Source organism: Lactuca virosa, chromosome 4, assembly GCF_052849685.1.
Source record: "Lactuca virosa cultivar CGN04683 chromosome 4, Lactuca_virosa_CGN04683_v6, whole genome shotgun sequence".
In the NCBI taxonomy this organism is placed as follows: domain Eukaryota; kingdom Viridiplantae; phylum Streptophyta; class Magnoliopsida; order Asterales; family Asteraceae; genus Lactuca; species Lactuca virosa.
Genome location: NC_136429.1, coordinates 395,994,031 through 396,006,569, shown reverse-complemented (window position 1 = coordinate 396,006,569; position 12,539 = coordinate 395,994,031). Strand labels below are relative to the sequence as shown.

Here is a 12,539-nt window from a genome sequence, read left to right as displayed (position 1 = left end):
ACCTTATTATGCAAAAATAAAACAAAAAATAATAAGGTCTACTTAATGGAATAACCAAAGCATATAGTGTGATTTGTTCTTCAAAATTTCATCAGCAAAAAAAATTCCAAGAGTACGGAGATTACTTTCCATACATATAAACACTTGTTTCTTATGATACAATCAACACAATTGGCACATAAGAAGGGCACATAAAAATGACAGAAATTAAGATTGGAGGATTAACCATTGATATGTTGATTCTTCATTTCTGGAAGGGTTTTAAGTCAATATATATTCAAGAAAGGCAAACCCTTGGGCCAAAATTTGATTTCTCCACTTAAAATTTCACATTTTTTGAGGGCATTGAAAAAGATTTTTCAGTCAAAGGTACACATAACACTTTGATGATTCCTCCATTAATTAATTACATCTGAAAAGACTTTGAAGGAGGAAGCAAAACACATACGTATTAACTGAAAATTTTAAAAAATTAAGTAAACACATATGTATTAACCCAAAAAAATCAAATAAGAAAAAATTAAAAACAAAAAATAGTAACCTGAGTTCATCCTAACAGTTTTCTGATGTACAATATGATACATTCCAACAACTCCATTAAGTGAAAGTGGTCCTACCTGAAAATCACGAATCGACGGTGGTATTGAAGTGTGAGATTGGGAATAACACCAAGAAACATATTAGGAGCAAATAGAGAAGGTGGAGCGTATGTATACACCAAGATCCAAGAACGAAAATTTAAGTACACAAAATTCCTAAATTGAAATAAATGAATTGAGTTGCAATAAAATGAGACATTCACGATGTCACACCCCCGGCCGAGGCGGCGGAACACGTTGGGTTGTGCGACTAAGTTCATGGATCACAAGTAAATTGAATATACAACACAAGTACAACAATAAACAAAATAGCATTCATGTTCCATCTTGATATTTGAATACAAGCTTTTTACAAATAATAATAATACATGAATTGTCTTAACAGATAGGCATTTAATACAACAGTAAGTAAACTAGGTCACCTGTAATCCAATCTGTCTTGAATGCTTGTTTAGTGTTTTCCTGAGAATACATGTAGTTTTGAAAGTCAACACAAGGTTGGTGGGTGTCATAGGTTTTCTGCTAATGCAGTAATACTTTTAATAAGTCTAAAAAGTATTATCTTTGTATATATAACGGTAGTTAAAAACAGTGTTTGCAATGAGTCTTTAAGAGCCCAAAATGTATTCATGTATAAGTAAATCCATATTATAACTGTGCTTGTAATAAATCCTTGAAAGCCACAATGTATCTTTTGTATAAGTAAATCCATACTGTAACTTTGATTGTAATAAACCTTGAAAGCCAAAATGTATCCTTTGTATAAGTAAATCCATATTTAAAATAGTTTTGAAGGCAACTGAAACCATGATTAAGTGAGGAAAAGAGAGGTATTCTAGTTAATGTTTATAGTGAGTCCTATAACCGAGCTACCTGACTGAAAGTAAACCCCCCCTACAACGCTTCATTGGACGTTGTAGTAACGATTGTAGACACTTATCACCTGCTTCGTTTGATCAATCAAAGGTTGTAGCTAGCAACCACAGGTGGGGATGTCAACCCCGTATAGATCTATACATATGTATCTCGCTCCGAAGATTAACAGTTATAGTAGTGTGGGGGTGCTAAGTGATTAAACTCAGCTATTGAATAATATCTCACTAAAAAGCCTTTAACTAAAAAGTTTGTAAGTTCGTGAATAACTCTCATCCCTAACTTAATTGTGATTAAGTTACTAGGCATAATGAATATCATTGTATAGGGTTTATAAAAGCCGAACATGTTTGACATATATGTAAAAATGTAATGTGCTCGCTTTTATATAAATGAATGTTTAAAATTAATGAACATATATACATGTATAAACGTTGTGTACTTAAACATATAAATGAACATGTATAGTAATAGCTCGAATCCTTGAAATAGTACAAAATTTTATAACATACTTGTTATAATATACAACGTCACATAAAAATCATAAAACTTTGTATAATATAATATTTGTTGTGTGAACCGGATATTTCACGATAAAATAATCATAACACGTATACAAAACGTTTTCACTAGTTTATCCATTTATAAAACGATAGTTAAAAACAGTGTTTGCAATGAGTTTTTAAGAGCCCAAAATGTATTTCTGTATAAATAAATCCATATTATAACTGTGCTTGTAATAAATCCTTGAAATCCAAAATGTATCTTTTGTATAAAGTAAATCCATACTATAACTGTGATTGTAATAAACCTTGAAAGCAAAAATGTATCCTTTGTATAAGTAGATTCATACTTAAAATAGTTTCTTTAGTTTGATCGGGTTAAAGGATATGAATGCTCCCAATAGGAAGTCACGAACGAACAGATGAACAAGGCAGTCGAATCGATGAACCAACACAGCGGGGATAGAGGAATCACTTTGCAGCAACCCTTCGTTCATCTCCCGTCGTCGGCAGCAAAGGAGACCAAGGGGAAGATTCTCCGGTGCTCGTCTTCGTCTGATTAAGGGGGAGAAGCACGGAGGTTCGTCGCCCGACTCGCAAACCGAGATGGTCTCCGGGGTTTTGACTAGACCAAAGAAGGAGGAGGTGTTCGGTGTTGTTAGGAGATTGCGATCGGAAAGAGGCCAGAAGCGAGGGTTCGGTGGTGCTGGTGGATCGCTAGCACATGCGATGGAGGGGAGGCCGGCAGCCCAGGGCTGTTCCGGCGGCTCCATTCTTCTTCTGGTCCGATCTTCTTGAAACACAAGGGTGGTTCGATGGTGGTTGCAAGTTGGGAGTTGTAAGGCGACAGTAAGTCGTATGGGGTGGTGGCAATCGGCAGGTGGGTGGAATCGGTGATGGAGGAAGCTGGGCAGCAACGATTCAATCAACACGTAAAGGCTCCTTCTTTTCTTTTTGTTCTTGTTTGATTTGGCAAAACTACATATGTGTTCGTTTGATTAAGAATCAATGGATGTTTGTCTTTTGATTTTCTATATAATGAGGGATATTTGATTTTGGTTCTTGACAGGAAATCGATGAAGGGAAGGGGTAAAGGAACAGAAATGGGAGAGAGTATTTGGCTTGCTATGCTCGATGTCCAACAGGGGTGAAAACGAGAGAGACATGAGGGACCTTTTGCTCCGATAATTCCTTCCTTCATATTCTTTCTGTTTTTTGATTTAGTAGGAACAAACTATAAAGAAAATAGTGATCCATTGAGTTGTTTGGTTTTGATGTTTGATAGGGAAAGGAAAAGAAACAAAACGTTTTGTAGTTCTTCTTATCCGCAGGTAGAAACGAGTTTAAGAACAAGAGTTTGATTCTTGGCTGATTGCGAATCAAAGTTTGAGTGTGGGATTCAGTTTTGTTTGTGTGTTGTGTTGGTTGAAAGTTTCATTACAAGGCTAAAGAAAGAGTGCAGGGGAGCTTCAAACCAAAATGAAGGTTTTTAGAGTACATTTGCAGTTAATGTCTCATTCGTGTGAACTATGAAATGTTTAAGTGTAGTACTGTCAATTGTATGTAAAAATAGATATGTTGATATCGGGAAGCAACTCATGCTTTTTGGCTGTGATTTTTATATAATTTGTTTGTTTTTATATATTTTGTGTTTTCTTTCGGTGTAAATGTATTTCTAATAGCTTTAATGTATTATTGATTGTTTTTTCTATTGTATATACATATATGTATGTGTATTTGTGTGAAATATGGAAATAATACATTTCTAAATGTATTTTGTGTATTGTATAAATTTAAACTCATATATATATATATATATATATATATATATATATATATATATATATATATATATATATATATATATATATATATATTAGGAAATGTGAACTTTATTAATTTATTAGACCTTGGTTTCTTAAATTTAAAATACACACATATATAATGTATATTTATGGAAATTTAACCAACAACATATAATTGATTATGACACAAGTCCATACCTGAATATACATACATGTAGTTCACGAAATTATTGAGTGTTGGACTATCTATCGTCGTTAAAATCCACGTCAACCGGATTTGGATATATACTATTATTTCCAAAATGTATTGCTAATAATTAAAATTAGGTTGAAATCAATAGTTTAGGGTTTCGCGATTTATAAACTTGAAAACGTATCTTTCATTTTTTTTATTTTTTATTTTAAATATTTTTATTAAAAATATTTCAAATATGAAAATAAATATTAGGCTATAGCCTGAGTCCAAAAATGCTTTTGGAATTTCCATTTGAGGTGTGCAAGTCCCTCAACAGAGTTGACAGTTTTTTTTTTAAGAAAACAGTATTATATTGATTTTGAGAATCTAAACACGATCGTATCTTTTGCATAAGAACTCCGTTTTGGACGTTTTTTATATTCTCAAAATCAGGGAAGCAAGTGCTACGAAACTAGAGTGTTTGTATTGCTTAAAACTGATTAATACAAAATTTCAGTTTTTTAGGCGCGTTAACTAAAGTTGCACTTTGAGCTGTTTGATTTGTTTTTTAGTTTACATATTTGGAATTAAGATAGCATCTGATATCTTATAATAGTTGAAATAACTCATTTATTTTACATTAGAATCACTAAAACTCAATGAGTCAAATTATCGATAGACTTACTATGAACTTGACCGTTCACAGTCCTTGACCAAAATTTCGGGATGTCACACACGAACCTCATCCCACATAAAGTGTAAGGTAATCCGATTAAGGGACACCAACATCGATGTCCTGTCATCATCCATGATGAAGATGATGTTTAGGATTGCTTTAAAAACAACTTTTGGACTTTTCACTTTTCCAAAAAGTTGAAAAGATGTTTGTAAAATTAAAAAGATCTTTTTAAAACAACTTTTGGGCAAGGGAAAAGAGGTTGATTCTAAAAGTCATAAAATCATGACTTTTGTGACTTTTAAAAATCAACTTTTGTTTTTTTCCATCCAAACACATTTTAAACATCTACTTTTGAGAAAAAAAAAACTTTTTACAAATTTTTTTTTATAAAAAGGACTTTAAGGCTAAAAAAGATATCCCAAACACCCCTGAAAATTAGAATAGAGTACGTGTGTGTTATAAAAATCAGACAATTGATCGACACTCGAATTAAAGCTAACCCTAATCCAAACCTATTAAAATTAACAGCAACATCCTCAAATTTTAAAATCAAATAAGAAACAAACGTTAGAAGAGCAACGAAAGGAGATTTGGTTGTAAGAAGCGGTGAGGATGTGAACGAAATACATCAGCGGTGAATAGAAGACAGTGGTGGTGATGGCTATCTTACAATCGTCAGTCAGATTTAAACTGGTGAAGCTTTTCAATGACATCAAGTTGGAACGTGGTGAGAGACGAAAAGATAAAACAAACTTGGTCAATTTCTTCTGTGAAGTAAGGTTTAGGGTTCCTTTGTGGGGAAAAGTGGTGGTCTCGTTGTCGGTCCGGGTATGGAACGAAGACAACGATGACTATTGTGATGGTGGTGAGTTGCTTCGATGGTGCTCAGTAGTAGTATAAAAACCCTAGAAAATAAGAAAAAACTTTGTGGAGCACATCTAAATATCGAGGAAGCATCAACGAACGACGAGGATTCATGTTTTGAGAGGTGTTTAAAGAGCGATGGTGAAGGTTCATTCGATTAAAGCGGTGGAGATGAGGATTAAAGATATTCAGTACGTAGTTGAGGTGGTGACCCCAGTTGAATTACATAACCTGATGAACAGTACGGGGTAAGGTACTGTTCATAAGGATTGTGAGTTAATTGTATATGTAATATAATATAATATAATAATTATATATATATATATATATATATATATATATATATATATAGGGGAAGGTTATTGCAAAAATACAAAAAAGATGCAAAAATACAAGAACCAATCAGAAAATGACACATCATTAACCTTTATTATTATTATTAAATCATTAAATTAAATTATAAAGGGTATAAATGTCACTTACAAAATATTGTAATGCATGTTTTCTATGAATTCGTACTAATAACTACTTCATCATAAACTGCAAACATAATAACCGTTAATAAGGCTATTAACCAACATCTCCATGATTCGCGAATTCAATTTAACCAAATCTTAATGAATCGAAAAACTCTAAAAAAAATCTTAGTGAAAGAAAAAAGATGAATTTTCAAGAAGATATTCTTACATCGACAACAACTGATTATCAAAACTTAGCAATTGAAAACTCAGGAAGTGTATTCAATGATCAGAATGCAGGCAAGTTTTCAATCTGTTTTAACTTCAATTGATCTTCCGTGAATTAATATCAAACATTAATAAAGAGTTTTATTACAAAAAACTGCATACTTATTTTAATTCAATGTTCAATTAAAGAAGATATTGATGATTACATACAAACATATACGATATTTATGTTCAATAACATTGCATAATTTTTTTTCACAGACTTTTTTATGGAGATGGAGTCGATATTTATGTTCCAACTGCTGGAAAAGAAATACAATCATCAATTGATTTCAGCATTGATGAATCAGAATCATACAATATTTGTTCAGGTGATCAATCAGAAACATTAATCACATATTATTCAGGCAAGCATTCAACCTTAATATTAAATTAATATATTTTTATTAGAATAACTGCAAATTTCATATATAAACAGAACCAATTTATCCTTAAGGAGACGATTTATATCATCCAAATGTTGAAAAAGAATTGATTCCTAAGGAAAAAGATTCTTTTCCATCATTGAATGAAGCAATTGAAATGTACCGTAAGTATGGGAAAGCTGCTGGCTTTGGAATTAGAATGGGAACTTCAACTTATTATGGAGATTATACTCTGCGAAAAAAACATATAAGGTGCAACAAGTATGGTCAACCAAGGAAAAAAAGTATTGACACATTGACATCAAGAGGTCTGAAAAAGAAAGAAAGAAAAAGTTATCATAAGGTAACAGGATGCATGGCAATGATAGGTTTTCACAGAGATCATAAAAGTGATACTTTTACAGTATACAAATTTCAAGCAGTACATAATCATCCACTTAATGATTTTGATCAACAAAGCATTTGTAGTAAAAGCCATAAGCTGACAATTTGTGATCAAGAACTTATTGTGAAAGCTTCTACTTTAAACATTGGAGCTACAAAAGCACACAAGTTACAAGCAAGTCTAAATGGAGGCTACGATAATGTAACTGCATCCAAGATTGATTACAAAAATTTCTGGAGAGATTATATGAATATAGTTGGACCTAATGATGCTCAATGTGTTGTGGACCAGTTGCAAATTCGAAGAGATAATTATCCAAATTTCCACTTTGAATATAAGCTAGATGATAAAGTACTAAATGCTATGTTTTGGGCAGATGAAACTGCTAAAGAAAATTACTCTAAGTTTTCTAATGTGATTTCAATGGATGCAACTTACAGAACCAACAGGTACATTTCAATATAATATTTATATTTATATTAAAAATTAAGTTATATGATATAAGATACTTTACAAGTATAATATGATTTTTGATCCTTTCACTGCCATTAACAACCATGACAAGACAATCAATGTTGGAGTTGGACTCTTATCGGATGAAACAATAGAGTCATATACATGGTTGTTAAGAGCTTTTCTTAAAGCACATGGAAAAATTCCTTCCATGATTTTGTCTGATATGGATCCGGCTTTATGTACGTCCATTTCAAAAGAGTTTCAGGGATGTAGACACATGTTATGTATGTGGCACATCATGAGCAAAATACCTGCCAAAGTAATTTACTTATTAACTATGTAGTTAATAGAATTTTCAAATTTAACATTATATACTAACAACTTAATAATTGGAATTGCAGATTTGTTCAGATATAGTTGAAAATACAGATTTCAAGAAACAATTACATAAAATTGTTTGGAATATACATCTTGAACCAACATAATTTGAGAGTAAGTGGAACTTAATGTTGGACAAATTCAAATTGAGAGAAAATAAATGGTTGGATGACATGTATAATAAGAGAGACAAATGGATTCCTTCTTACTTTAGAGATATTCCTATGTGTGGTCTTATGAAGACAACATCACGATCTGAAAGTTCAAATTCTTTCTTCAATGTTTTCTCTAGCCCATCCAATTTACTTGTGAATTTTATGTTTAACTTTGACACTGCTATTGCAAAGCAACGTCATGAACAAAAAAGATTGGATATAGCTTCAAGAGATGGTACTCCTCATATGATTTCTGCAAATTATCCATTGAAGATTGAAAACTGTCACACCCCCGAAACCAGACGGCGGAAACGTCTGAGGGCTTGCGTGACTTAAATTGATTATCATCACAATGAATATACATGAATCGTAACATAAACATCACCATGCATCAATACATTACAACTGATACTGTTCACATCCAGTACATTGTTTTAAATATTACACATCCATAACATAAATCGTTTAAGAGTTTTCAAAACATAACATCCTAACATACTTGATATTACCCTTCAGCCCCCTGAGAATACAAGTTATTTTGAAAAACGTCAACATATGAAATGTTGGTGAGTTCATAAGCAGGGTTGTGATAAAATGATTTGTGTAGTTTGTAAAAACCCAGAAAATCCGATATTTTCTGTAAAGACAATTGTTTACCAAAGTGTGAAGATCCATAAGTTGATGCATGAATGATTTCAAAACGTGTATAAAAGGGAGTTTTGTATTAAAGTTATAGAAAATACAAGCGAGTGGTGTTGATTTCCTCAAAAAACCCGATGTTTTCCGAATACATAAATATAATTGTTTTTCAAATTGCTATACTGCCACAGTGAATGATTTTGATTACTCTTCCTTGATTACTCGGATGGTATTGGATTAATTAATTTATGCGAGTCGTTATAACCATGCATAATAATGACTAGTTTGTCTGTCTTGGCATCCTAATGTACGCTGGGATTGATCTTAAGATTTTGTCACCCTAGACTGGCCGAGTCTAACTGTAGCGAACAGCTGAGGTGTGGGGGAGTCACCCCCGTATAGATCTATACACAAATTCTCGCTCTCCTTCCAAGAGACTTTGATTATAACTACAGACTACGAACGACCCTTAGAGGTGTTGCCCGTTATTACTCACCTAATCCAAACAACATTGATTACTATTGATTAACGACCTGAATTTGTTTACTTTGATTACACATAAGCCTAACAAACGAGGAGAGGAGGAATACAAGTCTTGCTACTTTCGTGATTTATTTTAGGTTGTTGGGTATACGAAGGACACGTTGGCCCATTTCGCATTTGATTCACTTGGACCTTACTAGCAATGCTAATGGGCCACTAAGGTCCAATAGCACTTAAAAGCCATTGAGGGTCCATTTAATATGAAATTGGGTCATAGAAGGCCCAATAACATTTATTATTATTAACCCTTGGGCCCAAAAATCATGTTAATGGATCACAAAGGCCCAACAAGCATGATTGGAACTTTCAAGCCCGAAGTTTTGAATGTTTACTTGTTTTAGGTATTGTATAATTGTTGGAAGGTTGGATTGAACGATTGTTGTTTTTGTATCGACTCGAGACCGATCGATTTGTTTGTAACGACATTTGGATTTCTACGTATATTCCTCTTTCAATTTTTGTAAGTCGTAGTTTAGTGTTTTTGACTCAATATTCTAAAAATAAAATAATTGACTTAAGAATATTGGTTTGACCTTTTCAGCCTTTCTTTAATAAAAATGACAATTTTAGTCCCTTATATAAAAAAAAGACATTTTTGCCCTTAAACCATTTTCTTGACACATTTGACCCATAGACTTGTTCAAGTGACATTTTTAGCTCAAAACTTATTCTTTGGCAGTTTCAGCCCTTCCAGAAAAGTGTTTGTCGGTTAAAGCCCAAACTTTTTGCAATTTTTACAATTTTGGCCCAAAATCCAAAAACTTTACATTTTTGATCCTTTTTGGAAAAGAAAAGCATTTTAACCCCTGAATTGGTTTTGTTCACACTTTTTACCTCCAGTCTTGTGAAATTTACCATTCAGTCCCTTGAAACTGTAGTTTTTCGCAAATTTTGACCCACTGGGCCGAAAAGCCCAAGATTTGGCCCATTAAGCCATAAATTTCATTTCTAACCTTTAAAAGAGTATGATATTCATAAAAACACTTATTTTTACTGTTTAAACTCTTTTAATCCTTGAGAAAACCGTGAGTGACAAGTTTTAACCCAACTTTTGTTTATTTGACAAAATAAGCCCAAAAATGGGTTTTATGTTGAAATGTGTTTATCAAAATCTTAGAGGGTAATGTTCTTGACTTGTTTTAGTGTAATATAACTTAGATCATGTTTGTTTTCCTTCTTAAGGCATAGATCTCGATATTTCTTCCCTTTTTGGTTACATATTTACCACAAAACACATAAAATCACACATACATGCATAAAATCATACATAGCATACACATACACATAGATCTACACATTTTACTTGTATTCTCCCCCATAAAACTTGTGAAAACCGAAAAGAGAGGGGTATGAACTCACCTTGAGTTTGTGGGTTCGGTTTTGAAGAAGAATGGAAGAAGTTTGATGCTATTCTCAGCCTAGGAAGCTTTCTTGGAGGATCTTTGGCTTAGATGTGTTCTTAGATGATGACTCTTAGGGAGAATCCTACTTGAAAGCTCTTAAATCTCGAAGTTTTTGGAAGAATAAGTGAGAGTGTTCTTTGAGAGTGTTTGAGTGAATTGTGTGTGTGTGTCTTTCCTTTTGTGTTCTCGACCGAAGAAGAAAAAAGAGAGGAGAAGAGAGATTGTGAAGTGATAGGTGCTTGGAAGTATGAGATAGTTGCATGGATATCCCATGTATAATTGTGAGGTGGCATGTAGAAAAGTCAACTCTTCTTTCCCATGTGTTGTGGTTAGGCCGAGAGATGGAGAAGAAAGAAAAGAAATTGGGCCTTTTTGTGCTTAAGCCCATATTATGGCCCAATTAGATGACTTTTGGTCCAATTGGTCTTTGGAGAGGGTTCTCGGCTCAAGATAAATCAAGGATGAGTTTTATGGCCCATTAGGGCTAATTAGATTTGTTATGGCCCAATAAGGCCCATTAAAGATAACCTAGTTCATTTTAGGCTTATAAGGCCCAAAATATTAAGTTTTCATTTATATGGGTCCAATTAGGGCCCATTTAAGAGTTCTAAGTCCAAAATAGTCAAATTGGAAGCTTATTGGTCCATTAGGCCCAATAAGAAAATCCTAGTCCAAAATGGACTTAAACCGGGATTTCTAGGGTTTCCAATTCTTTGACTATTTGCAGTGCTTGTATAAAGTGTTTGATGGAAGTTTTGTTGTTATTGGATAAGCATCATACATGCTTTCATATTTTTTTGTTCACAAATGTTATCATTGTTGTTGTTACAAGGTGTCAAAATTCCTAGTTGTGACATCATCCCCCCGTTAGAGGGAATTTCGTCCCGAAATTTTTTTGAAAGCTAGATTTGAGAATGCGAGAATAGCTGAGGGTACTTCTACTTCATTTGGTCTTCACGTTCCCATGTGAACTCTGGTCCGCGTCTTGCGTTCCATCGAACTTTCACAATCGGAATGCGACTTTGTTTAGTATGCTTCACCTCCCTATCCATGATTTCGACTGGTTCCTCGATGAACAGGAGATTATCGTTGATTTCAACTTCTTCAAGTGGAATGACGAGGGTTTCGTCGGATAAACACTTTTTCAAATTGGAAACATGGAACACGGGGTGTACACTGCTGAGCTCAGGGGGTAGCTGCAGTCTATAAGCCACTGGACCGATTCGGGCAAGAATCTCGAAGGGTCCAATGTATCGAGGGTTTAGTTTTCCCCGTTTCCCAAAACGAATCACCCCTTTCTAGGGAGAGACTTTTAATAACACCCTATCCCCGACTCTAAATTCCAAGGGCTTTCGCCGCTTATCGGCGTAGCTCTTTTGTCTGTCTCGTGATGATTGCAGTCGGGCCCTGATCTGAATTATCTTCTCGGTCATCTCGCGTATGATTTCTGGTCCCGTTAATGCATTATCTGGCCTTTGCCCTCTTTCTAGCTGGGTGTCTCCTACCTCAGCCCAACACAACGGTGATCTACATTTACGCCCGTACAATGCCTCGAAAGGAGCGACTTTGATGCTTGAATGATAACTATTATTGTACGAGAATTCGATCAAAGGCAAGTGGATATCCCACGACTTTCCAAAGTCTATCACACATGCGAGAAGCATATCTTCTAGCGTTTGAATGGTTCGCTCGCTTTGACCATCCGTTTGTGGGTGGTAGGCAGTGCTCATGTCAAGTTGTGTTCCCATAGCTTTTTGAAGCGATTGCCAAAAGCGTGAAGTAAACCTACTATCTCTATCTGAGATGATAGATATGGGCACTCCGTGGAGTCTCACGATTTCCTTGATATAAATCCTTGTCAGGCGCTCCATTTTGTATGATTCTTTTATTGGCAGGAAATGAGCGGATTTTGTTAATCTGTCAACTATTACCCATATGGTATCCAAACCATCAGTCGACTTGGGTAGTTTG

The 12,539-nt window shown here is 34.1% G+C and overlaps 1 protein-coding gene across 1 annotated transcript; it reads left to right on the top strand.

The window, feature by feature from the left end:
• The first annotated feature begins 5,636 nt into the window (after positions 1-5,636).
• LOC145106451 (protein FAR1-RELATED SEQUENCE 5-like) lies at positions 5,637-7,935 on the top strand. Its single transcript, XM_079043423.1, has 5 exons — positions 5,637-5,746; positions 6,446-6,591; positions 6,681-7,408; positions 7,500-7,769; positions 7,852-7,935. The coding sequence occupies exons 1-5, from the start codon at positions 5,637-5,639 to the stop codon at positions 7,933-7,935; spliced, it is 1,338 nt and encodes a 445-aa protein (XP_078899549.1).
• The last annotated feature ends 4,604 nt before the right edge of the window (positions 7,936-12,539 follow it).